This window comes from Papio anubis, chromosome 5 (genome assembly GCF_008728515.1).
Source record: "Papio anubis isolate 15944 chromosome 5, Panubis1.0, whole genome shotgun sequence".
Taxonomy (NCBI): Eukaryota; Metazoa; Chordata; class Mammalia; order Primates; family Cercopithecidae; genus Papio; species Papio anubis.
Window position 1 is genome coordinate 51,855,837 of NC_044980.1, and position 27,501 is coordinate 51,883,337.

Consider the following 27,501-nt stretch of genomic DNA (forward strand, 5'->3'; position numbering starts at 1 on the left):
AAAAAATGTCTTAGGAGAATGGGTTTGTTAACATTCAATAATTGCTGTGGGAAAGTTAGCGATACTGTAGTGAAAGAGTGGGCTTTTGAGGCAGGGGGACCTGGGTTCACATTGCTTAGTTTCTGTCATTTATTGGCTCTTGTAGCCTAGGGGCAAATTACTTAAATCTTTTATAATTCTGCCTTTTTTTTCATGTAAGATAATCTGGCCTTTTTTTTTTTTTTTGAGATGGAGTCTCACTTGGTTGCTTAGACTAGGGTGTAGTGGAGCGATCATTGCTCACTGTAGCCTTGACTTCCCAGGCTCAGGTGATCTTGCCACCTCAGCCTCCCTAGTAGCTGGGACTACTGGTGCATGCCACTACACTTGGCTAGTTTTTGTAGAGGCGAGGTTTCACCATGTTGACCAGGCTGATCTCAAACTTCTGGGCCTAAGCAGTCGATCTGCCTTGGCCTCCCAAAGGGCGTGAACCACTGGGCCTGGCTCCAGCGTTGTTTTTGTTTTTGTTTTTGTTTTTTGAGTTGGAGTTTCACTCTTGTCACCAGGCTGGAGTGCAAATGGCCTGATCTTGGCTCACTGCAACCTTCACCTCCCAGGTTGAAGTGATTCACCTGCCTCAGTGTCCTGAGTATAGCTGGGATTATAGGCGCATGCCACCACGCTTGGCTAATTTTTATATTTTTAGTAGAGATGGGGTTTCACCATGTTGGCCAGGCTGGTCTCGAACTCCTGACCTGCAGTGATCAGCCTCCTCGGCCTCCCAAAGTGCTGAGATTGCAGGCGTGAGCCACCATGCCCAGCAGCATATTTTTTTTAAAAAAGCTTATCTATCATTTGAACACTCGAAGTGATAACACTTTTTGGTAAATATTTCAGAGAAAAAATTGCTTGTGTCTACACTTCTAAGAGGATTTGAGGCAGCAGCCTTGTATTACAGTTATTTGTTAATGCTATTAGATTGTAAGCTGTTAGAGGCAGGACTGCCCTCTCTTATGCCTCATATCTTCCAGTGCTTAGGCCATATTGCTCATATTATTAATAGTTGTTCAATAAATGAGTTGATTTAAATTAAATTTTATCCCAATGAGTTCATACTGTTCGCAATATATTTATAAATTAAAACTTGCCAATCTTTAAAACAAAAAAGGATTCCATAGGCTGTTAGAATAAATTTCAGTGATTACTCAGTTGGTTTCAGTTTGTGAGGAAAGAGAAGCTCAGTAAGTAGAAATCTGTTTACCTTATGGAGAGTAAAGCTTATTTTCTTGTGGTAGTGAAGTTTATATAAAAGTTCTTTGTAAGTTTTCAAGTTCAATTATATTTTGTGTGTTGCGTCTTTAATATGTCTCAAAAATTGAGAATTAAAAGCATCTTGTTTCCAGAATATAATGCTTTTTTCACCTTATTTGTTTTTAGGAGGCTGAACGCACCATATTTATGTATATGTATGTACTTAAATACATGTATAGCAATTTTCATATGGAATAATTTAACAAATATAATTTTTATAACTTCCTGTTTTGATTTTTATGATAAAAATGCAAGTAAAGCATAGAAAGGGTCTGGCGCTGTGGCTCCCACCTGTACTCCTCGTACTTTGGGAGGCTGAGGCGGGCAGATCACTTGAGGGCAGAAGTTTGAGACCAGCCTGGGCAACATGGCAAAACCCTGTCTTTACTAAAAATACAAAAAAAAAAAAAAAAAAAATTATCCAGGCCCACGTGGTGGTACACACCTGTAATCCCAGCTACTTGGGAGGCTGAGACATGAGAACTGCTTGAACCCAGGAGGGGGATGTTGCAGTGACCCAGGATTGTACCACTGTACTCCAGCCTAGGTGACAGAGCAAGATTCTGTCTCAACAACAACAAAAAAGAAAAAGCATAGAAAGGTGCTGACAGCTTAAGAAGTAAACCGAAGAGGATGGAGTCTAACAAATTTCAGATAAGAGGAACATTAAAATGGAAGTTTTCAAATGTTGGGACTTTCTAATAACCCAGATTTCTTAAAAATTTATGAATGCAGTTTCATGTTTCAGATCATCTGATCTGATCTGTAAACAGCTTGATAACAGATAAGACATTGGATACTTCTTTCGGGACCAAACATCTAAAAAATAGGGAAGCGGCAATTTTTGCTACCTGTAGAGGCCATGTTCCTTAGGTGTTTTCTTCTTTGAGTAGTAGGGCATTTACCATCCTTATCTGATGACCCGTAACTCTTAGTATTTATTTAAAAGAGTTCTGTGCAATGCTTAAGTACCACTGAATGAGAATCAACAAGGGAAGTCTGTAGATGACTGTGCTTGCAGTAGATGTCTACTAAATATTAATAAAGTTTCGTTATGTTAAAACCGAAGCAAACAGTTCAGTGGAATAAAAATGTCATAGTTTTTTAAAGTTAAAACCATGACTCAAAAATAGAATAAACATGTTTTACACCTTTTTTTTTTTTATTATTTTTTTGGTCAGTCTGGCTCTGTCGCCCAGGCTGAAGTACAGTGGTTGAATCTTGAATCTTGGCTCACTGCAACTTCCACTTCCCAGGCCCAAACCATCCTCCCGCCTCAGCCTCCTGAGTAGCTGGGACAACAGGCCTGCACCACCACACCTGGCTAATTTTTGTATTTTTTTTGGTAGAGATTGGATTTTGCCACGTTGACCAGGCTGGTCTCACACTCCTGAGCTCAGGCGATCCCCTGACCTGGGCCTCCCAAAGTGCTGGGATTGTAGGCATGAGCCACTTTGCCTGACTTGATTGGTTTTTAAAAATTATTTTCCTTGAATTTAAACCTGACACTTTTGAAAATTTGGGGGCAGTTTTATTAGTATGTCTCTCAGGTTTGGCTTTTCTTATGTTTAGATTCAGGTTATTTGGTCTAGAATATTACAGAAGTAGGTGGCACTTGTTCAGGCACACAATATCAGTTTGTTCTGTCACTGATGTTGATGTGTCAATTAAGGGCACATTTGCCAGGCTATTTCACTGCAAAGCTGCAGTTAATTTTTTGGGGGGATGAGGTACTTAGAAATTATAGAATAACCTGTTTCTTAAATTTACATACGTTTATTTGTATTTATCTGGACTTACGATTTTTTAATTTATTCAAGAGATTATAATATAGTACTCTACTTATTTTTATTAAAGTAAAAATAACATCACATAAAGTTAATCATTTAAAGTATACAATTCATTGGCATTTAGTACATTCATAGTGTTTTCAAACCTTCACCTCTGTCAAGTTCTGGAATGTTTTCATCAACCCAAAAGAGAACTGTCTCTAAGCAGTCACCCCCATTTAACCCTCCCAACAGTCTCTGGTAACACTAATCTGCTTTTTGCCTCTATGAATTTACCTGTTATGGATACTTCTTATAACTTGAGGCATACAACGTGATCTTTTGTGTCTGGCTTCTCTTTGTTTTTGATGTTTATACTCAGCATGTATTAGTAATTCATTTTTATCGTTACGATTTCATCGTATATGCCACATTTTGTTCATTTTCTATTGATGGACGTTTGGGGTGTTTCTTCCTTTTGGCTACTGTGAATAGTGCTGTTTTGAACACTGGTGTACAAGAATTTGAGCACCCTTTTTCAGTTCTTCTGTATATATACCTAGTAATGGTATTGCTGAGTCATGTGGTAATCGTGTGTTTGACTTTTTAAGGAATTGCCAAACTTTTACAGTTGTTGAACCCTTTTACCTTTACGCCAACAATATACAGGGGTTCTAGTTTTTCCATGTCTTTGGTAACATTTATTTTCTGTTTTTTTCTTTTTTTGAGTATAGCCATTCTAGTGGGAGCAAAGTAGTATTTCATTGTGGTTTTGGTTTGCATTTCCCTAATGATACTCAGTATATTTTATGTGCTTTTTGGTCATTTGTTTATCTTGGGAAAATATTCAAGTACTTTGCCCATTTTTATTTTGTTATTTATTTTATTTATTTATTTTTGAGACAGGATCTTGTTCTGCTCCCCAGGCTATAGTGCACTGGCACTATCAAGGCTCACTGTAGTCCTCACCTCCTGGTCACAGGCGGTCCTCCCACCTCAGCCTCTTGAGTGGCTGGGAATACAGGTGTGCCCCACCACACCTGGCTAAGTTTTAAAAAATTTTTTGTAGAGATGAGGACTCTGTTGCCCAGGTTAGTCTGAAACTCCTGGGTCAAGTGATCCTCCTGCCTTGGCCTCCCAAAGTGCTGGGATTACAGGCACAAGCCACTGCATTTGGTCCTTTGTACATTTTAAAATTGAGTTGTCTTTTTGTTGTTGAGTTGGAAGAATTCTTTATATATTCTGGATACTAGACCTTATTAGATATGAGGTGCATATATTTTCTTCTATTCTGTCAGTTGTCTTTTTACTTTATAGATAATATTCTTTGCAGGTGTTTTAAATTTTCATGAAGTTTTTTTTTTTTTTTTTTTTTTTAATTGTTACTCTTGGTTTTGGTGTCATTTTTAAGAATTCATTGCTAAATCCAAGGTCAAGAAGCTTTATCTCCCTGTTCTAAGAGTTTTATAGTTTTTGCTTTTATATTTAGGTATTTGATTTATTTTGAGTTTATTTTATTTATTTTTGAGACAGAGTCTTGCTCTGTTGCCCAGGCTGGAGTGTAGTGGTGCGATCCCAGCTCATTGCAACCTCCGCCTCCTGGGTTCAAGCTATTGTCCTGCCTCAGCCTCCCAAGGAGCTGGGATTACAGGCACCTACCACCGTGCCATGTTGGATTTTGCTGTGTTGGCCAGGCTGGTCTTGAACTCCTGACCTCAAGCGATCCACTTGCTTTGGCCTCCCAAAGTGCTGAGATTACAGACGTGAGCTACTGCACCCAGCTGAGTTTATTTTTGTATGTGGTTTGGGTAGGGGGGGGTCCAGTGTCTATTTAGTTGTCCCAGTCTGTTTTTTGAAAAGACAGTTCCGTATTGAATGATCTTAGCACTCTTGTTGAAAATAACTTGGGTATAGATGTGTGGACTTATTTTTGGTTTATATGTCTGTTCTTAGGCCGTAGTACACTGCTTTGATCACTGTGGCCGAGGTGGGAGGATTGTTTGATTCCAGGAGTTGGATACCAACCTGGGCAACATAGTGAGACCCCATCTCTATGAAAAATATTTTTAAAATTAGTTGGGTGTGTTGGGGCATGCCTATATTCCGAGCCACTTGGGAGGCTGAGGTGGTAGGGTTGTTTGCACCCAGGCGGTGGAGGCTGCATTGAGTCATGGTAGTGCCACTGTACTCCAGCCTGGGTGATAGAGTGAGACTTCGTCTCAAAAAATAAATAATCAAAATGGGCAAAGGACTTGAGTATTTTTCCTAAGAAGATCTACAAATGGCCAGCTCACTATTACTTTGCAGTAAGTTTCGATATAGGGAAGTGTGAGTTCTGTAACTTTATTCTTTTTCTGCATTGGTTTTGGATGTTTAGGGCCCCTTGCACTTCCAAAGGAAGTTGAGAATGGCCTTTTCTATTTCTGCACGAAAGAGTGTGTTGGATTTTTTTCTTTTTTGAAATAGTGAAACTTATGAAAAAGTTCTCTTATCCCCCTTGCAGGGCGTGTGATGGGGGTGTGGCTTGCTTCTTTGGCACCCCGCTGCTCAAATCTCTATGCAGAGCATGCAGACAGGGCAGGCTGTGGGACTCCGACCCCACTACAGCACCTGGGGTGAATGTTTACAGTTCCTGAAGCCTCAGTGGGTATGTGTTACAGGGCGCCCTTTCAGTCTAGCCATCCGTAGGCGGCTTGTATTAGCTCAGTTAGATGCCCTGCTTTATCGCAAGGACAGAGGGCTTTCTTGCCTTGCTGTATGGGAAGAATCGAATCACACTTGGGCTTGGAGAATGAGTGCAAGGTTTTATTGAGTGGAAGTTTTCAGCAGATGGATGGGAAGCCAGGAGGGAGATGGAGTGGGAGGGTGGTTTTCCCCTGGAGTCCTGCAGCTCAGCGACCTGGGCTCTCCTCTGACCGCACCTGCCAAACTCAGTGAAACTTCGAGCCCTTCCACTGGTCGATGGCCTGCCAGCCTGCTCTCTGTCAGTGTGGTCTTCCACCGGCATGTGGTCTTCCACCGACGTGTGGTCTTCCACTGGCATGCTCCCCTCGACGTCCAGCTGTTTGTGTGTTCTTTTGCCGATATGTCTCTCTTAATGATGTCCAGCCACTTGTATGTCTGCCTACTAGTCTCGGAGGGTTTTATAGGCACACGTTGGGGGTGTGACTGGCAGAGTGGTCTTGGGAAATGCAGCATTTGGGCAGGAAAACAGAAATGCCGTGGGCACAGACCCGGGGATGGAGCCCTAGCAAGGGACCATGCCCTTCCCTTTCCAGCACTTGTCTGCCCACTTCCGTATCAATGTGGTCTTACTCTTTCTCAGGGGGGTGAAGCCCTAGCCAGGGATCTCATGGAGGTGGAGCCCTAGCCAGGGATCATGCCCTTTTCTTCCCAGCACTTCCTTTCCTCCTTCCGTACCAATAGGGTCTCACTTTGTCGCTCAGGCTGGAGTGCAGTGGTGTGATCTTGGCTCACTGCATCCTCTGCTTCCGGGCTCAAGCGATCCTTCCGCCTCATTGTCCGAAGTAGCTGGGACCACAGGTACGACCCACCATGCCTGGCTAATTTTTTTATTTTTGGTAGAGACGAGGTTCGCCATGTTGCCCAGACTGGTTCTGAGCCACTGAGCTCAAGCAGTCTCCTCCCCTCGTCCTCCCAAAGTGCTGGGATTATAGGCGTGAACCACTGTGCCTCCTGAGTGTTGGAATTTTAATAGAGATTGCGTTGAATCTGTAGATGATGATTGGGTAGTATTGCTGTCTTAACAATGTTAAGTTTCCCATTCCTCAGGGCTGTCTGTCTTGGCTTTTTCTTTTTCTTTTTTTTTTTTTTTGAGACGCAGAGTCTCGCCCTGTCTCCCAGGCTGGAGTGCAATGGCGTGATCTCGGCTCACTGCAACCGCCGCCTCCTGGGTTCTAGTGATTCTCCTACCTCAGCCTTCCAAGTAGCTGGGATTACAGGCGCCTGCATCCACACCCAGCTAATTTTTTTGTTTGTTTGTTTTTTTAGTAGAGATGGGGTTTCACCATGTTGGTCAGCCTTGTCTCAAACTCCTGATCTCACGTGACCCACCTGCCTCAGCCTCCCAAAGTGCTGGGATTACAGGCTTGAGCCACTGTGCCTGGCCAGGAATGTCTTTCTGTTTAGGTCTTTTAACATTTCTTTCAGCATTGTCTTAATAGTTCTTGGTGTACAAGTGTTACATTTTCTTCATTATGTTTATTATAGGTATTTTATGCTTTTGGATTTTACTGCAAATTGAGTTTTCTTAATTTCTTTTTTGGATTGTTAATAGTGTATATACACACAGCTGTTTTTGTGTGTTGGTCTTGTATCTTGCAGGTTTTCTGAATTTAATTAGCTCTAATACATATTTTTTTGGACTCTTTAGAATTTGTATAAGATCATGTAATGTGTGAATAGGAATAATTTTACTTCTTCCTTCCAATTTGGATGCTTTTAAAAAAATTTGCACTGTCTCACTATGTTCCCCAGGCTGCAGTGTAGTGCTTTTCACAGGTGCTGTTATAGCACTCTACAGCCTCGAACTGCGGGGCTCTAGCACTTCTCCCGTCCCAGGCTCCCACGTATCTGGGACTAAAGGTGCTTTGCACTGTGCTGGCTCAGGATGGCTTTCATTTCTCTTCTTGCCTAGTTACTATGGTTAGAACATCTACTGCAGTGTTGAATAGAGCTCGTGAAAGCAGGGCATTCTTGTCTTGTTCCTGATCTTAAGGGGAAAGCTTTCAGTCTTTCACAGTTGAGGATGCTTTGCTGTGGGTTTTTTTTTAATAGATGCTGTTTTTCAGGTTGAGCAAGTTTCCTTCTTGTTTCTAGTTTGTTGAGTATTTTTATAATTAAAGGGTGCTAGATTTTGTCAAATGCTTTTTCTGCATCAATTAAGATGATCATTTGGTATTTTTCTTTCATGTTATTAGTGTGGTGTATTTTTGATTGATTTTTGTATGTTGAGTCACTCTTGCATTCCTGGAAAAATACTACTTTGTATGGTGTTTGATCCTTTTTATATGCTGCTAGATTTGGTTTACTGGTATTTTGTTGAGGATTTTTACTCTACTCTGGTTGTAGTTAGAATTCCTTAGCTATTGGTTGATTTTGGGTGTTTTTGATGGTCTTTGTGATTTTAAAGCTTAAAGTTTTCTGAAATCATTTTGAAGACTAAGTTTGTTATTCTGACGGAATCAATTTGAGTAAGTTTTTCTTTGAAAACAGCACAAATTTGGTAGGGTCAGAAATAAAACATAACAAAAAAGAGAGAAAATTTCATCTATTTGTGTATTTTTTGCCAAAGTGTATTATTTTTCAGTCTGAAGAATAATCTTTTTTAAAAAATTAAAGTCAGGCATGTGCACTTAAAGATGTACACTTAGCTTTTATTTTTTTCAGAACCAGCTTTCTCCTGGGGAAATTTGTATTCTACATGGATGTCGTGAATAAGTTGTAAATTTGGTGACAGAAAAAAAAATTAGGGTTTTCATACTAGCAGTGTTTGTGTGTCTTTTTTTTTTTTTTTTTGAGACGAAGTCTTGCTCTATAGCCCCGCTCTGTAGCCCAGGCTGGAGTGCAGTGGCGCAATCTCGGTTCACTGCAAGCTCCGCCTCCCAGGTTCACTCCATTCTCCTGCCTTGGCCACTGGAGTAGCTGGGACTACAGGCGCTCACCACCACGCCCGGCTAATTTTTTTGTATTTTTAGTAGAGATGGGGTTTTACCATGTTAGCCAGGATGGTCTTGATCTCCTGACCTCATGATCTGCCCGTCTCGGCCTCCCAAAGTGCTGGTATTACAGGCGGGATCTACCGTGCCAGACCTGTTTGTGTATCTTAAACTCTTTATGTCCACATGGGACCTTCACATATAACAGAATCCAGTAGATTTCTTAAAAAATAGTTTTTTCTTAATCCAGTCAAATTTACCAGTGGGGGGCCAGTGGAAGATTTCTAATGAGTTGTGGAATGCTGACTCCTGGATTGTTAGTAGGACTGTTGATTTGCCTTTTTTGGGGGGGAGGGTAGTTGTCTTCTGTATGTACTTGGTTGTTGTGTATGTGTAAAGGAAATAATACATAAACATTTTAGTTGGTCTATTTCTAAAGTTGTTTGTATTAGTTTACTACGGCTGCCATTAGTTTACTAGGGCATACCGCAGACTGGGTGGCTTAAACAACAGAAAATTATTTTCTCAGTTTTGGGAGTTCTAAGTTCAGGATAGAGGCATCAGCAGAGGGTTGATTGCTTCTGAGACCTCTCTCCTTGGTTTGCAAATGACTGTCTGCTTGCTGCGTCTTCACATGGTCCTTTTATCTGTGCATGTGTCCAAATTTCTTATAGGGGCACAGTCTGGTAGGAATAGAACCCACTCTAATTGCCTCATTTGCAGTTAGTCACTTCTTTAAAGACCTTATCTTCAAATATTGCTACATTTGAGGTATTGGGGGCTATGACTTCAACATACGTCTTGTTGGTTGGGGGGGACACAGTTCAACCTATAACATACACAGGGAAAGGAAGATGAGACAAAATCAGATGGCACAATGCAGTTAAGATGAGTGGTGTGGAACTTGTGAAACTTTAATTAACCTTTATATACTTGTGTAACTGCCATAACAATACTGCTTTTTTTTTTTTTTTTTTAAACCTTTTTTCAGAACATGAGTTAACTTCTTTTTTTAAAGATAGGATCTTCTCTGTCACCTGGGCTGAAGTACAGTGGCATGATCATAGCTCACTGCAGCCTCACACTTCTGGTCTCAAGCAATCCTCTTCCCTCAGGCTCCCTAGTAGCTGAAACTACAGGCATAGACCACCACACTCAGCTATTTTTAAAATTTTTTTGTAGAGACGGGAGTCTTACCATGTTGCCCAGGCTGGCGTCAAACTCCTGGGCTCAAGGAATCCTCCCACTTCACCTCCCAGAGTGCTCGGATTACAGGCGTGAGCCTCCACACCAGGCCCATACTTTAAGAACTAGATTTAAATTAAAGTTAATATAAAGACATTGCAGAAATGAATAGGTGATTTTAGTGGTTTGCCTCTTGGGATTTTTTTTTTTTTTTTTTTTTTTTTGGTGACGGAGTTTTCTCCTTGCCCAGGCTGGAGTGGTGCAGTGGCGTAATTTCAGCTCATTGCAACCTCCACCTCCTGGGTTCAAGCAGTTCTCCTGCCTCAGCCTCTCGAGTAGCTGGGACTACAGGCATGCACCACCATGCCCGGCTAATTTTGTATTTTTAGTAGAGACGAGGTTTCTCCGTATTGGTCAGGCTGGTCTCAAACTCCCAACCTCAGGTGATCTGCCCACCTCGGCCTCCCAAAGTGCTGGGATTACAGGCGTGAGCCATCGTGCTCGGCCGTTACATAACTTTTTACCATTTTGTATGGATATGCCTTTTTGAAAAATTATCAATTTTAATTTTTTTTTTTTTTTTTGGGATAGTCTTGCTCTGTCATCCAGGCTGGAGGGCAGTGGTGCGATCTCAGCTCTCTGCAACCTCTGCCTGCCAGGTTCAAGTGATTTTCCTGCCTCTGCCTCCTGAGAAGCTGGAATTACAGGTGCCCACCACCGTGCCCTGCTAATTTTTGTTTTTTTAGTAGAGACGAGGTTTCACCATTTTGACCAGGCTAGTCTCGAACTCCTGACCTTGTGATTCATGCACCTCAGCCTCCCAAAGTGTTGGGATTGTAGGCGTGAGCCCTGCCAGTTTTTGGTTCAGTTCTCTGAAGTTTCTTACGAATTTTTATTTGGTACAAGCTTTTCATTCCCACTGAGTTACTGTAACTACAATTTTAAGAGTTTTCCCAGAGTTGTTGGAAAAGTGTGTATCACAAAGCACCATTTAGCATTTAACTTCGTGTTAAAAGATAAAAATCTTTTATAAATTTTAAAACACGTTAGTTTTCATTGTTATTCCACAAGACTTTGAAATTTAATGCAAATAGAAATAAATAGGACTCTGAATACCTGGATTTTTGTGATGTGCAGTATATTTTGGTTAGACGTAGTCTCAAAACCTGTATTTTGTTTCGTGAGTGTTTCATTGGAATTCCTCTTAAGGTTTTCAAGTTGTATCAGAGTTTTTCTCCCTCAGCCAATATGAGCATTTAAACATTTTCACTTACATTGTCAGTTTTAACTAGTTGTATTTGCTTTTTATATCTGGTTACTCTTAACCTTTCTTTTCTTTTCTTTTTTGAGACAGTTTTGCTTTTGTTGCACAGGCTGGAGTGCAGTGACTGTCTCGGCTCACTGCAATCTCTATCTCCCGTGCCAGGTTCAAGCAATTCTCTTGCCTCAGCCTCCTGAGCAGCTGGGATTACAGGCGCATGCCACCACACCTGGCTAATTTTTTTTTGTATTTTTGGTAGAGACAGGTTTCTCTATGCTGGCCAGGCTGGTCTTGAACTCCTGACCTCAAGTGATCCACCTGTCCACCTCAGCACCACAAAGTGATGGGATTATAGACGTGAGCCACTGTGCCAGGCCCATTCCCTGGTTTGAAAACAGTCCAGATGTATCATCAATTTAGTTGTAAAGATTTGAGTATATGTCTTTTTTATTTATTATTATTTTGAGAGGGAGCCTTGCTCTGTTGCCCAGGCTGGAGTGCAGTGGCGTGATCTCAGCTCACTGCAACCTCTGCCTCCCAGGTTCAAGTGATTTTCCCGCCTCAGCCTCTCAAGTAGCTGGGATTACAGGCACCCGCCATCATGCCCAGCTAATTTTTTATTTTAGTAGAGATGGGATTTCACCGTGTTGTCTAGGCTGGTTCCGAACTCCTGACTTCAGGTGATCTCCCACCTTGGCTTCCCAGTGTGCTGGGATGACAGGCATGAGCCACTGCGCCTGGCCTGTCTTCCTTCTAAAACATAACCACCATACCATTATCACATCTAAAGTGATTATTCCTTAGTGCCATTTAATAATATCCAGCTTGTGTTCAAAGTTTTGATTGTTTCATAATTTTCTTTCTTTCTTTTTTTTTAAGGTTGATTTGTTCACATAAAGGATTCTTAGTTCATCTGCCCATTAAAAGCCACTGTTTGTTGTAGAAACCAGCTCATTTATCCTTTAAATTATCCCATGATCTGGATTTGACTTATTACTTCCCCCAGATGTCCTTTAACTTGTTCTCCATCTTGAATGTCCTGCTAATTGGTAGTTAAATCAGATTTCTAATTTTATTTTAGGTGGGCACAAGACTATGTCATAGATGGTACTCCATATTTCATTTTGGGTTATGTCAGGAAACACTTGATGTCTAGTTATCTATTTGATTTTTTTAAAAAAGCTATACTGAGGTATACTTTATGAAAAAATCAGTTTTAAGTTTATAATTTGAGGTTTGACAAATGTGTACTGTAGTAATAACCACCGTAATCAAGATAATACTCAGTTACCCAGAAAATTCCCTCTTGTTTCTTGCAGTCATCCCCCTTCCAAGTTGATCTATTTTCTATCACCATAGTTTTGTCTTTTCTGGATTTTCATTGTAAATAGAATCCTATAGTAGTAAGTAGTAAGATCATTGTAATATAAAGGCGATAAATTTTGGCCAGGAGCTGCAGGTCTAATTCCTTCCATTTTTATATGACAGGGACTTGCCATGAGGTGTTGAAGCCTTGTTTCACTGAGTTGGAGAGACTGGACCTAAATGGCGCAGCATGACTTTGCTCCAGCCTGGCTTAATTTCCCTACTCCACCATCATCAACAAAGGTATTCTTTCTGCATCTCTCTTTCTGTCTGCTTCTCTTGCATTCGTTTTTTACACAAATGTAATTAAGTCATGGAGAAGTAATAATATCTTTGCAGAGAAGTACATTTGTGGCCGGGCATGGTGGCTCACCCCTTGTAATCTCAGCACTTTGGGAGGCCGAGGTGGGTGGATCACCTGAGGTCGGGAGTTCGAGACCAGCCTGACCAACATGGAGAAACCCTGTCTCTACTGAAAATACAAAATTAGCTAGGTGTGGTAGTGCATGCCTGTAATCCCATTTACTCAAGAGACTGTGGCAGGAGAATTGCTTGAACCCAGGAGGTGGAGGTTGTGGTGAGCCAAGATCGCACCATTGCATTCCAGCCTGGGCAACAAGAGCAAAACTGTCTCAAAACAAAACAAAAAACAAAAACCCAAAACATTTATATTACCATCTAAGTTATTTAATTTGTTGGCTGTATTAATTTTTTTTTTTTTTTTTTGAGATGGAGCGTTGCTCTGTCACCCAGGCTGGATTGCAGTGGCATGATCTTGGCTTATTGTAGCCTACGCTTCCTGGGTTCAAGCGATTCTTCTGCCTCAGCCTCCTGAGTATTTGGGATTACAGGGGTGGGTCACTATGCCTGACTAATTTCTATTTTTTTATTAATAGTAGAGGTGAGGTTTTTGCCATGTTGGCTAGGATGGTCTCTAATGCCTGACGTCAAGTGATCTGCCTGCCCCGGTCTCCCAAATTGCTGGGATTACAGGCATGCGCCACCATGCCCTGCCTGTTCTATTAGTTAACAAGTCAGTTTTTATTATACCATCAGCGCACTAAGCCATTTATTTCAAAGTTGTCTTTTGTAGTAATCAGTTTCAAAAATTTTAATTCTTACTAGTCAGATATGTTGAACAGAGCATCTTTTTCTATACTGTTTTTTACTGTTACATAGGTTGACTTGTTCATAATGATACCCACCAGACATGGTGTACTTCAGTTTGCAAAGTGCTTTGCTGAACATTATGTAATTTGTTCATAATTCCATGAATGTGGTGATTTAGAATTATTCTTAGTCCCTGCTGTACTCATTTTAAATATTGATCTCCTTTTTCTATGAGGGAAAGTAAAATCATTGAGGTGCAGAGAAAAGCGTTTGTGCACAGTCACTTTGGGATGAGGACGATTTATCTGAGTTCTCTGTGTCTTTCCCCATCTTTCTGTAAAACTGTTTGTCTCATTTGGTATCAAACCCATCTGTCAGGCTCCATTAATTCCCAGCTAATTGCTCTATTGTTTTCATTAATGCCTGTGGGGGCCTACATTATGATCCATGCTCTGATCCAATTTAGTTATGGCAGGTGTAGTTTTGAGGCCCAGCCTCCTGAGGTTGGTTCTGACCGTAGTAGGGCTCTCCTTAACGTATCTCTTTCTCAGATTCATTCAGAACTAACTGGCCTGTGATTCAGCTTATTGCTCTTCATGGAGAGGAGCTACCAGCCTCTTATTACTACCAGTATCTCCATTGTTTCTGAGAGGGCTGTTAGTGTTGAATAAAGTTAGTTCCTTTGAGAGATTGCTTCTTACCCTTGGCAAAATCTTTGAGTCATTACTCCTCATGCTAGGTGGAGCAATAGCCTGAATCTTCTCAATTTGTTTTTCCGGAGTGAAACTACTGCCCTGTTAGATAGCTGGAGCAAGAGCAATTAGGGCTCAGTTTTCTTGGGCTGATGAACCTGGGTTAGAGCCTTCATTCTGTGAGTGGGGGTTGGGTGGAATAAAGGAGCCTCAGATTTCTTGACTGGAGTTATCAGGAATTTAACTTTTTCAATTCGAGTTGGAGCGGGTGAGAAATGTTGGCAGTCTGCCTCTCCCAGTAAGGTGTACCCCTTGTTTAGGAGATGAGACAGGGGAAGAAACCTGTCTTCTCTTGATTATAGCTGCCCAGATTGGATGCAGGAGGGGTAGTTGGTTGTAGCTCAAGTGCTGCGGACTCTTAAATAATTGAGTTTTAGTTTGAACAAGTATAACTGGGAAAAACAATTAAAAAACAAAACACTGTGGCTGGGTGTGGTGGCTCACACCTGTAATCCCAGCACTTTGGGAGGCACAGGCGGGCAGATCACTTGAGGTCAAGAATTCAAGACCAGCCTAGCCAACATGGCCAAACCCCGTCTCTACTAAAAATACAAAAATTAGCCAGGTGTGGTGGCATGAGGTTGCAGGGAGCTGAGATCGCGCCACTGCAGTCCAGCCTGGGTGAAGGAGCGAGACTCTGTCTTAAAAACAAAACAAAACAAAACAAAACACTGAAAGTGTGAAAATTATTCTAAGGGCACATAGCAAATGAAGAAACATTTATTCAAGAAAATCTGAAAACTTTGTGTTTCTGTACTATTCTTCTGATAACCTGCTTTTTCCTTATAAACATTTTTTCAAAGCCTTTTCTTATATCTGGAACTCTTTTTTTTCCCCACATAAATACGACTTTCGAATGGCTCATGACTAAAATTTCAGGAATAATGTGAACTTTGCAATATCATTATACATTAGGACTCACTAAGGAATGTTCATTTAACTTATATAAATAAAAATAGAATAGTTTTTTACAGATACATTTACAGACATTCAAGGAGATTGCAAATTATTAAAATTGTTTTTAAGATGTGCTAAGAGTAAATTTTTGAAGCAGATGCTAGAAATGGGCTTTTTTGATAGATTATGTAAAAAAAAGATAGTGATTTAATAGTCTGCAAAGTGGAAAATAGCGGCGTATTCTGACAAAAAGTCATAATACAATTTTTTTGGTCAAGTTATTTTGTTAGGGGAGCTTTTTGATGGGCCTTTCTTCCAGCACGATCTAGTGTGTAGACATAAAACAACTACGGCCCGGGTGCAGTGGCTCACGCCTACAATCCCAGCACTTTGGGAGGCTGAGGCAGGTGGATCACCTGAGGTCAGGAGTTTGAGAGCAATCTGACCAACATGGAGAAACCCCGTCTTTACTAAAAATACAAAATTAGCAGGGTTTGGTGTTGCATGCCTTAATCCAGGCTGAGAATCGCTTGAACTGGGAGACGGAGGTTGTGCCGTTGCACTCCAGCCTGGGCAAGAAGAGTGAAATGCTGTCTCAAAACAAACACACACACACAAAAAAAACTGTAAGTGGTCAAAGATCCACCTGTAACTGTCTAAATACTTGCCTCTAAATAATGAGACAATGCAAATGCACAGAGCTGGTATAATTAAGAATATAACCATTTTCAGAAAAAGCATGTTGATTATCTTGGGCCAGACGTGGTGGCTCACACCTGTAATCCCAGCACTATGGGGGCGCTGAGGCTGGAGAATCTCTTGAGGCCAGGAGTTTGAGAGCAGCCTGGGCACCATGGTGAAACCCTGCTTCTCTACAAAAGTAAATAAATTAAATACATGAAAATTTTCACACAGATTAAGAGTTTATTTAAAAATATCTTTCTCATGAATACTAGTTAATTTCTTATCACTTATGAAATTTTTTATAGTAATGTATACTTTTGGTTCAGCCAAGTTGTGTTCATTTTGATGGAAAGTAATTCCTTTAGGTGTTATGGCTTTTCTAGACTATAAGATCTGTGTAAAAGAAAACAAAACAAAACAAAACAAAAAACTATTTTTCCTTTCTACTCTCAACACAGAACACTTCTATAACCACATATTTTGGATTCTCCCCCTCAAAGCAGTTTTCTAGCAGACACTACCTGGGTATCCTGTAATGCATTTCAGTTCTGACACTGTCTGCTTGGGATAGTGTCAGATCCCACAGGTTGAGTGTTCAGTCCCACAAGACTGCCTTCACTTCAGATGCCAATAGCCAGTCCCAGTCACCAGTACTTCTCACTGGTTACAAAGCAGGGTTTCTGCAACCACCCCCGTCGGGTCTGAACCATTTCCTAGGATGGCTCAAAGAATTCAGGGGAACACATTTGCTGATTTATTATAAAGGATACAGGTGAATAGATTGATAATGGTGAGGTATGGAGAGGTGGTGTGTGGAGCTTCGATGTCCTGTCTGGGTATACTACCCTCCCAGTAGTTTCATGTGTTCAGCAATTGTTGGTCTGTGGGTGGGGCTGAAAGTTCATACTCTCTAATCACTTGATTTTTGCTGTTGCCCTATGCTGAGACTGCTGGGGAGCCCCAGTCTAAGTGACCATTAACATAAACTTGAGTTATCACAGGGACCTGATAACTTGGTTTCACCTCAAGTGATCCGCCTGCCTCTACCTCCCAGAGTGCTGGGTAACAGGCATGAGCCACCACACTCGGCCCGGAAACAATTTTATAATTTGGAATTTTCTTCTCCCATAAGGACTTACCAGGTCTTAATAAATTTGCCATATGTGTTGAAAAAGATACATTGAAATTATAGAATTTTCCTATAGATTGTAATTTTGGGGTTTGAAGATGGATCTTAGTGATCATCTAAACCTTATACAGATTTTGGAAGGTTAGTTGAATTGCTTTCACATTGCTGATTAGTGTGAGCCTAGATTGGAATCCAGGATGCATCTGCTATTCTGCGGTCCTTCTATAGGACTCATTTTGGAATTCTGTAAAATGAGTAAAAATTTCATTGACTGTAAAAAAGGGACTTGAGGCCGGGTGTGGTGGCTCACGCCTATAATCTCAGCATTTTAGGAGGCCAAGGCTAGTGGTTCACCTGAGGTCAGGAGTTCGAGACCAGCCTGGCCAACATGGTGAAACCCCGTCTCTACTAAAAATACAAAAATTGGCCGAGTGTGGTAGCACGTACCTGTAGTCCCAGCTACTCGGGAGGCTGAGGGAGGAGAATCACTTGAACCCGGGAGGCAGAGGTTGCAGTGAGCCCAGATCCCACCACTCCAGCCTGGGTGACAGAGTGAGACTCTGTCTCAAACAAACAAACAAACAAACAAACAAGGATGACAGAGTGAGACTCTGTCTCAAACACACACACACATACATACACAAAACAAATAATTAAAATTAAAAAAAAGGTACTTGAAATTGTTGGGGAATGGAGACCTCTATTGATTAAGCCACTGAAATCACTAGTTGTTACTGACTGCCACCTTCTCATTCTTGTGTGGGTCCCTGGAATTCATCCCAGCCGAGCTGCTCTCATTTGTCTTTTAAGTCAGCATTTTCCCCAGTCCTGCCTGGATGCATATGGGTTTCCTGCTTTTGTCTTTGTTTACTTTTCCTTTTTTTGTCATTTTCTCTGAAATAAATGTAAGACTTCTTGTAATTTTTAAGTGATTTCATAGCTAACATAAAGCACAGTAATAAAAATTAGCATCTGGGCTGGGTGCGGTGGCTCATGCCTGTAATCCCAGCACTTTGGGAGGCCAAAGCAGGCGGATCACCTGAGATCAATTTGAGACCAGCCTGACCAACGTGGAAAAACCCCGTCTCTACTAAAAATACAAAATTAGCTAGGCTTGGTGGCGCATGCCTGTGATCCTAGCTACTTGGGAGGCTTCAGGCAGAAGAATCGCTTGAACCCGGAAGGTGGAGGTTGTGGTGAGCTGAGATCGTGCCATTGCACTCCAGCCTGGGCAACAAGAGTGAGACCCCGTCTCAAAAAAAAAAAAAAAAAATCTGGAATAAACAAAACATTAAAAAAAAAACTTGTAAATATTTTTTGTCTTCATTTAAATGTTAACTTGAAGTTAAGATTGGTACTTTAAAAAATTAAAAAAATACAGACAGGGTCTCACTGTCTCGCCCAGGCTGGTCTTGAACTGCTGAGCTCAGGAGATCCTTCCGTCTTAGCCTCCCAAAATGTGATTACAGATGTGAGCCATTGAGCCTGGCTGATAATTGTTATCATGCATTGAAATTCTTAATGCTTTTTGGGATGTGACTCTGGATTAATTTGTATAGGCCCTCATAATGATGATGATTTTGATTTTTAGAATTTGGAATGCCAATTCTAAATTCTGAATTCTTCTAATTGAAAATTAGCTTTAGAAAATAGTTGACAATTTAAACTTGTTTTTGTTTTTTTTGTTTTTTTTTGAGATGGAGTCTCGCTCTGTCACCCAAGCTGGAATGCAGTCGTGTGATCTCTGCTCACTGCAACCCCCGTCTCCCGGGTTCAAACGATTCTCCTGCCTCAGCCTCCTGAGTAGTTGGGATTATAGGTTCTTGCCAACACACCCACCTGATTTTTGTATTTTTAGTGGAGATGGGGTTTCACCATATTGTCCAGGCTGGCCTCAAACTCCTGACCTCAGGTGATCCACCTGACTTGGCCTCCCAAAGTGCTGGGATTACAGGCATGAGCCACTGCACCCCAACCAATTTAAACTCTCACCTAGCAGTATTTGAGATTTGTTTCTTTGCCTATAGTGGTTTTGACAAACAAAATACCTTCTAGTGATACTTTTATTATACCTTCTCTGTCTTATTCTTCCCTCTGTCAGATCCTCATTTATGAATTCTATTTGTAATTAACCTCTTGTTTTCTGCCATTGTCTTTTGTTTACCCACATCATTTTTCTAATATTCTGAGTAAGTGGAACATACATTTAGTATTGCATTCTCTATTTAAATTAAACGGCAGTATTTATTTTTTGTTTGAAAAGATGACATGAAGATTTGAATTAAGGGTAAAAATGTTTTCAGAACTGTGTGGCAGTAGTTTTGAAATGTGTAGAACTTTAGCCCCATCATGTGGTAAAAATTTAAACTGCATGTGGCTGAGTATAACTCTCTTATTTAGGGCAGTGACTTTTGGAGTGTTAGTTGTGACCTGTAGTGAGAAGGATATTTTACACACTCTTTTCATTTCCACGTAGATATAACAAATAAATTTCATATACCTATGGTACACTAATGTTTTCTTCTGTAGTTTTCTGGTTTTTTAAAAATTCCATTAAAAAATGCTAATTGTGACTGATCTCATCATTTGTTAATAGGTCCTGACCAGCAGTTTGAAAGTATTACTGAATGAATGTTGAACAGATACTGAAAAATTTAGATAACTAGCAAATTCTGTTTGTTATGCTAGGAAGGATGACAAAATAATCCCTGTAAACAGGATGCTGTATCTTCGTAATTGTTTGATGAAAGATTTCAAGGCTGTGGTATTAAAAGGGTAGATGAATGGTATGAAATAGAAACAAAGTTGGAGAATTTTTTTCTTTTTAAACAAAATAAATGTGTTATGGTGGAACTTTACTACGATGAATACATTTTCATATCTGTATTCAATAATCTGTAGTTATCTCTATAACTAGTGTATAATAGTAATATTTTTTGATTCTTTTATGGCAGTGTTAAAAAGATTAGTATTACTGTACCAAAACTTTCCTTTGACAACGTAAGCAATGTCAGCTTGCGATGAAAATGTAGGCTATTTATACTTTTAGGCTGAAAGGATCAGAAAATTCAGACTGCTAGTCGAGTTCATTGAAACTTTTATTTTGATTTTTGCTGTTTTGAAGGCACATAGGCAGAGTTCATTGAAACTTCTATGGAGAAGGTTTACTGTGTAGATTTTTTGGTTTATTGTTTATTTAGGTATTCTGGGATTTAGAGAAAATTTTAAATGAAACTTTTTAAAAAATTTTTTTATTTTTATTTTTATTTTTTTAATTTTTCTAGAGACAGGGTCTCACTATGTTGCCCAGGCTGGTCTTGAAATCAGTGCTGGGATTATAGGCTTGAGCCACTGTACCTGGCCTTAAAACTATTTTTAAAAACAGTCCAGAAAGAAAGGCAGTGTAAGAGGAAATGGATGGAGATGGGCTCTGCCTTACTTGTTGTAATAAAACACTTTATATAAAGGTAACAAAAATCTTAAGATGGTAGACACTCTTATCTCCCCCTGCCCCACCATTTACAGATGAGGGAACTCAGGTTGAGATTAATTTGCTGAGACGTACTAGAGCTGGAATAGGAAGCCATATATATCAGACTTTAAAATTCATCCGTTTAATAACTTTCTTTTCGTGATTATTAGGATAGTAGACTAGGTTTCAGAAGAGAAATACTAGGATACTTTTATGCATACACCAAAATATATTTTTATCCCAGTTTGGAGAAACATGAAATAATTGTTTTTTCCCTTTTTTTCAAGGATACCATTTCTAGTATCTTTTTATAGTTAGTCATAGGAAATTCATCTCTTTTGGCTTGTATAAACTTTTGTTGAGTGGATCTACGTGAATTATGTAATTACCTATTAATGGATTAGACTGTAGAAATACCTGGGCATTTCTTGAATATAATGGTAAGGTAAATTTCTAGCAGAATTGCTGGGTCAGAAGGTTTGTACATTTTGGTAGATAATGCCTAACTGCTCTCCAAAAAGTTCTCATCTACTTATAATCCCGTTACAGTTTTATGGGAAGGGAGGCAGCTTTTCAGTCTCGGAGATACTGGATGTTTTCATCTTTACGTTTTTGTGAAATTAGATGAAAAGATAATACTTTTTGATTTGCATCACTTACGATTGAGCATATTTTTGTGTTAGAAATTTTTTCTCAGAATTGCTTATGTAGTCTATTTCTTAGTGACTTATAGCTCCTTTCATATTGGGTTATGTTTGACTATATTTTTTTATTTAAAATTTTTTTTCGTATGGCACCCCAGAACTAAGCAGATGCCATTTATATTGCAAATGTTTTTCTACAGCTTGTTTGATATTTTAAAAATTTCCTTAAAATTTTTCCCCCTTAGAGACAGGGTCTCACTGTGTTGGCTGGTCTTGAACTCCTGGCCTCGAGTGATGCTCCTGCCTCAGCTTCCTGAGTAGCTGGGACTATAGGTGCACACTACTGTACCCAGTTGTACATAGTTCTACACTATGTAGAAGGTTTTAATGAAGTATTTAAATGTACAAAGAAGTAAGTAAACACTTACCTACCACCCTGGTAATTAAGTAGGCCAGGTGCAATGATTCGCTTCTGTAATCTCAGTACTTTGGGAGGCTGAGGTAGGAGGATCGCTTGAGGGTAGAAATTAAAGACCAGTCTTGGCAACCTGATGAGATCTCGTCTATACAAAATAATTAAAAATGATTAGCCAGGCATGGTGGCTTGCACCTGTAGTCCCAGCTACTCTGGAGGCTAAGGCAGTAGGATCACTTGAGCCCAGAAGTTGTTTGAGGCTGCATTGAGCTATGAGTGTGCTAGTAGAGCTGGACAACAGAGTAAAACGCTGTCTCAAACAAACAAACAAAAAAATTTAGGCCAGGTATGGTAGGTAGCTCATGCCTGTAATCCCAGCACTTCGGGAGGCTGAGGCAGGCGGATCAGCTGAGGTCAGGAGTTCAAGAGCAGCCTGGCCAACATGGTGAAACCCTGTCTCTACTAAAAATACAAAAATTAGCTGGGCATGATGGTACGTGCCTGTAAATCCCAGCTACTCAGGAGGCTGAGGCAGGAGAATCACTCAAACCCGGGAGGAAGAGATTGCAGTGAGCCAGAATCGTACCACTGCACTCCAGTCTGGGCAACAGAGCGAGACTCCGTCTCAAAAAAAAAAAATTTTACCACACAACATAGTTATATCTTAAACATTTCACTATATTTGCTTTATATTTCTTTTTGGAAATAAGAGTATTACATATACAGAGTCCACTATTCACAATCCTGTTTCCATTTTAATTTTTTTTCCCACGGGTATTCTCAATGCATATTCTTATTACTATATGTGTAAATGCCAATAGATAGTATTGTATGTTTTAAAATTTACATAAATGATTATTTAAATGTCTACATGTTTTATATTCATTATGTCTGAAATTTTTTTCATGTTGATATCTATAGGTTTAGTGTAGTTATCTTGAACTTTGACTAATATTCTATTTTGTGTCCACTCACCACATTTTGTTTGTCTGTTTAGCCTTAGATTGTTTATAACTTTTGGCTATGACAGAGTACTGCATTGAATGCTTTTGTAATTTCTCCTTGTCCATATGTGTAAGAATTTTTAAGGCTACTGCTTCTCAAAACTTTTTATAGGTATTAAGACAACCTGGGATTTTGTTAAAATTAAGTTTCTGATTCAGTAGGTCTTTGGTAGGGTCCCAAATTCTAATAAACCTCCAAGTGATGCTGACGCTGCCTATCTGTGGACTACGTTATGAATAGCAGTACTCTAAGCTATAGTTAGAAGTAAAATTGCTGTGACTTGATTAGATATTGCCACATTCCCTTGTGGTGGTCTAATTTTTACTCCATATGCTATCTGTAACTATTTTCTTTTTTTCTTTTTTTTTTTTTTTTTGAGACGGAGTCTCACTCTGTCGCCCAGGCTGGAGTGCAGTGGCACGATCTTGGCTCACTGCAACCTCTGCCTCCCAGGTTCAAGCGATTTTCCTGCCTCGGCTTCCTGAGTAGCCAGGACTACACTCATGTGCCACCGTGCCCAGCTAATTTTTTGTGTTTTTAGTAGAGACAGGTTTCACTGTGTTAGCCAGGATGGTCTCTGTCTCCTGACCCCCTGATCCTCCCACCTCAGCCTCCCAAAGTGCTGGGATTACAGGTGTGAGCCAACATGCCCGGCCTCTATTAACTATTTTCTTTATACTCTTGCCAGAAGTTTGTCAGATGAGCTCCAATTCTTGGTGCTATCAATGGTACCTTACTATGGTTGAAACTTTTTCAAGAATGCCTTGCAGGGTCAATATTCAGTATAATCAGTGGACATTCCATGCTCTCTACCATCCATAGACATCTGGTATTGTGAAGTACTAGAAGAACATCCTCAAAATTCAGCTCAAAACAAGTTAAAACTCTACCTTCCTTACCTCCTCACACCTCCGTGAGGCTGTTTGGTCATTGAATACAGCATAACTAAAACCTCTTCATAGTCACTTCCTGGGTATAATTGGTATAAAATAAATGAGAAATTGTGAGAATGTAGACATTTTAATTATATATATATTTTTTAAATTATATTTTTAATTAAAAATTTTTTTTTCTAGAGACAGGGTCTCAGACTATGGCCCAGGCTGGAGTACAGTGGCGTGATCATAGCTTGGTGCAACCTGAAACTCCTGTGCACAAGTGATCCTCTTTTTTTTTATTTTTGGTTTTTTTTTTGAGACTAAGTCTCTCTCTCTTGCCCAGGCTGGAGTGCAGTGGCACAATCTCGGCTCACTGCAACCTTTGCCTCCCAGGTTCAAGCATTTCTGTTCCAACCTCCCAAGTAGCTGGGACTACAGTCACATGCCACCGCGCCCCGCTAATTTTTTGTATTTTTAGTAGAGACGGGATTTCACCATATTGGTCAGGCTGATCTCGAGCTCCTGACCTCAGGCGATCCACCTGCCTCAGCCTCCCAAAGTGCTGGGATTACAGACATGAGCCACCGTGCCCGTCCTCAAGTGATCATCTCTAGTCAGCCTTCCAAGTAGCTGGGACTAAAGGTGCACACCACCATGCCCAGCTAGTTTTTTTGTAGAGATGGGGTCTTGCTATGCTGCCAAGACTGGTCTTGAACTCCTGGCCTCCCAAAGCACTGGGATTATAGGCAAGAGCCACCGTACCCAGTTTATAGTTCTAAAATTTGGGATTATGACCTGACCATCCTTGGACATGACATTGCTTTCCTCTAAGAGTAAAGTCCAGGCCATACCCCAGGGTGATAATGTGGACAAAATGGAATCTAAGTAATTCTAACTTATTAGATTCTCTTGGGTTGACATCCTAGATCATGAAGACAATGACCATTTGCTTGAGTGAACTGCTCACCTAGTCTCCCCCTACAGAATCCATTGAGGACCAAGGTAGGGGACACAGTGGATCACTACAAATTACATAAAAATGCCCCCATCTCATTAACATCTTACCCCCCCAGGTGAAAAGTCTAGGTTCAAGTAGGAGATTTTCTTTTTTTCTTAAGTGAAGTCACAGCTCTTGTACTTTAAAGACTGACATATAGCCAGCACGGTAAAATATGAGTAAGAAATACAGTAGTACTAAAAAGGAAGATAGAAAACTGGTATTATTTGGCCGGGAGCAGTGGCTTACACCTGTAATCCCAGCACTTTAGGAGGCTGAGGCAGGTGGATCACGAGGTCAGGAGATCGAGACCATCCTGGCTAACATGGTGAAACCCTGTCTCTACTAAAAATACAAAAAATTAGGCAGGCGTGGTGGCGGGCGCCTGTGCTCCCAGCTACTCAGGAGGCTGAGGCAGGAGAATGGCGTGAAGCTGGGAGGTGGAGCTTGCAGTGAGCAGAGATTGCTCCACTGCACTCCAGCCTGGGAGACAGCGAGACTCCGTCTCAAAAAAAAAAAAGAAAGAAAACTGATGTCTGTGAACAATTAACTGTCCATATTTAAAAAAAAAAAAAAACCAACAGATTCTACAAAGTAAGAATTAAGATTGCTAGACACAAGACTAACCAATTTCATGGCTGTGGAGGAGAGCAAACATACCCCAACACTTGAGGAACATGTTACCCAAGGAGGTGCAGAAAGGTGAACAATTAATGCCCTCTCTGTACGCTGAACCAGCATCACTGCCTGAGTCAAACAGTAGCTGGAGGAGTTGACACTGACACACTGCTAGATTTGCCACCTCTGTCCACATACTTTGAACTTGGAAAAATTAATGTGGACGTGGGCAGTCAACTATCCTGCTATTCCTGATGCCATCAATGGCAGCTCCTGAATCTGCATTTGAACACTCAGATCCATACAACCTTGTTTCATTATGATCGATAACAATTCATATGCTTATCCAGATACCTGAATAGTTATGACATGTGTAGCAACTGAGGCTCCAGTTACTTTGAGACATCGTTCATGTTTCTGAACTAAGCTATTAACAGTAATCCAAATCAAGTTTAACAGCAGATCTTGGAGTGACCTGTGTCCCTTGGGGTGGCTAGTTTTTATGTGAGAGAGAATGAGATACAGGAGGTCTCTATTGACAATGAGGGGGTAACTTTTGGCCCATTTGTTGTCCCTGTAATTGTTAGAGTGACACCAACAATCAGGTCAGTTTAAATTCCTGTTAATGAACTGTAATGGATAATCATGGCCATAGACCATATCCTGGCAAAATTATTTATTGGTGGTCCCCAACATGCACCAGCGTTCCTTCTTCCAGGGTTTATTCAGTTGGCTGGGTCCTGACCTCACTTGAGATGTTGATAATAGACTTCATGAAATGCTGTATAAGACCAGTTAAATTAATTTGCTTCTAGTCTCTGTCAGGAAGATTAATATGAGTTACTGACAGTGGAATAATGATGGGAAAATTCAAATTCAGCCAAGAATGTATAGGGCTGATGTGTAGATCATTGAGAGAGGCAATTCATCCTGGGCTCTGAGCATTTTTGCTTTTTTTTTTTTTTGAGACAGAGTTTTGCTCTGTCGCCCACGCTAGAGTGCGGTGGTGCAATCTCCGCTCACTGCAAGTTCCGCCTCCTGGGTTCACGCCATTGTCCTGCCTCAACCTCCCAAGTAGCTGGGACTACAGGCGCCCACCACTGCACCCGGCTAATTTTTTGTATTTTTAGTAGAGACAGGGTTTTACCGTGTCAGCCAGGATGGTCTCGATCTCCTGACCTCGTGATCCTCCCGCCTCGGCCTCCCAAAATCCCAAAGTGCTGGGATTACAGGCGTGAGCCACCGCGCCCGGCCTGTATTCCTCTGAAATTATTCTTTAACTTTTGGAGATGGAGTCTCGTTCTGTTGCCCAGACTGGAGTGCAGTGGTGCGATCTTGGCTCACCACAACCTCCACCTCCCAGGTTTAAGCAGTTCTCCTACCTCAGCCTCCCGAGTAGCTGGGATTACAGGCACCTGCCACCACACCCTGCTAATTTTTGTACTTTTAGTGAATTTAGTGTATTTAGTGAGCTATTTCACCATTTTGGCCAGGCTGGTCTCGAACTCCTGACCTCAGGTGATCTGCCCACCTCACCCTCCCAAAGTACTGGGATTACAGGCGTGAACCGCCACGCCTGGACTAATTTTTGTATTTTTTGTAGAGTCGGAGTTTCACTGTATTGACCAGGCTGGTTTCGAGCTCCTGACCTCAAGTGATCCACCTGCCTCAACCTCCCAAAGTGCTGGGATTATGGCCATGAGCCACTGCACCCAGCCCCCTGCACCTTCTTGCTTGTGTGCAAGATCTTGACTACACTTTGCATGGGCCATTTCTTGATTGGTTGTAGTAAGCAACATTGAGGGACAAAGACCAAGCTCTTTATAAATGTGGTTGATTTGCCAAACTCAGTGCAAGGGCAGCATCCACCTAGGCCCCCTCCATGTCAAGCCCCAGAGGTCTTAGGGAGCTGTACAGAACCAGTGCTAACATCATGCTTATGCTGCTTGCTGTGCCATGAGTAGTAAAGGCCTTTTGTCTCATTTCTTTTGCCAGCATACATAAAACAGTATCCAGGCTAGCTCATAACTTGCAGAGATGATAAAATCCCAGACTCTTGAAAGACTCTGACATATAGCCAGCACAGTAAAATATGAGTAAGAAATACAGGTAACAGGACTAAAGGGCAAGATAGAAAATTGGTATTATTTATGAACAGTAACTGTCCATATAAAATCCCAACAGATATGCTACAAAGTAAGAATTAAGGTTACTAGAAATAAAGTTGCTAGATAAAAGACTAAAACAAGATAGAATTGTAAGTGCAACAAAGACTTAATAAGGCTTTAAAAAATATAATTTAAAATAGTAACAAGCACTTGGCCTGTTTATTTCTTTGTATGTTTAAATACT

At 40.7% G+C, this 27,501-nt stretch overlaps 1 protein-coding gene across 8 annotated transcripts in view; it reads left to right on the forward strand.

Moving 5' to 3' along the window:
- Window positions 1-27,501, forward strand: part of GPBP1 (GC-rich promoter binding protein 1) — an 86,669-nt gene that overhangs the window by 24,469 nt on the left and 34,699 nt on the right. For 6 of the 8 annotated variants that reach the window (XM_031666174.1, XM_031666175.1, XM_021939375.2 and 3 more), the window contains exon 3: window positions 12,672-12,791. The exons of the other annotated variants lie outside the window; for them this stretch is intronic. In XM_031666174.1, coding sequence (XP_031522034.1) covers window positions 12,729-12,791 — 63 coding nt within the window. In that variant the 5' untranslated portion in view covers window positions 12,672-12,728. The remainder of the gene's footprint in view (window positions 1-12,671; window positions 12,792-27,501) is intronic. 8 annotated transcript variants of the gene reach the window in all.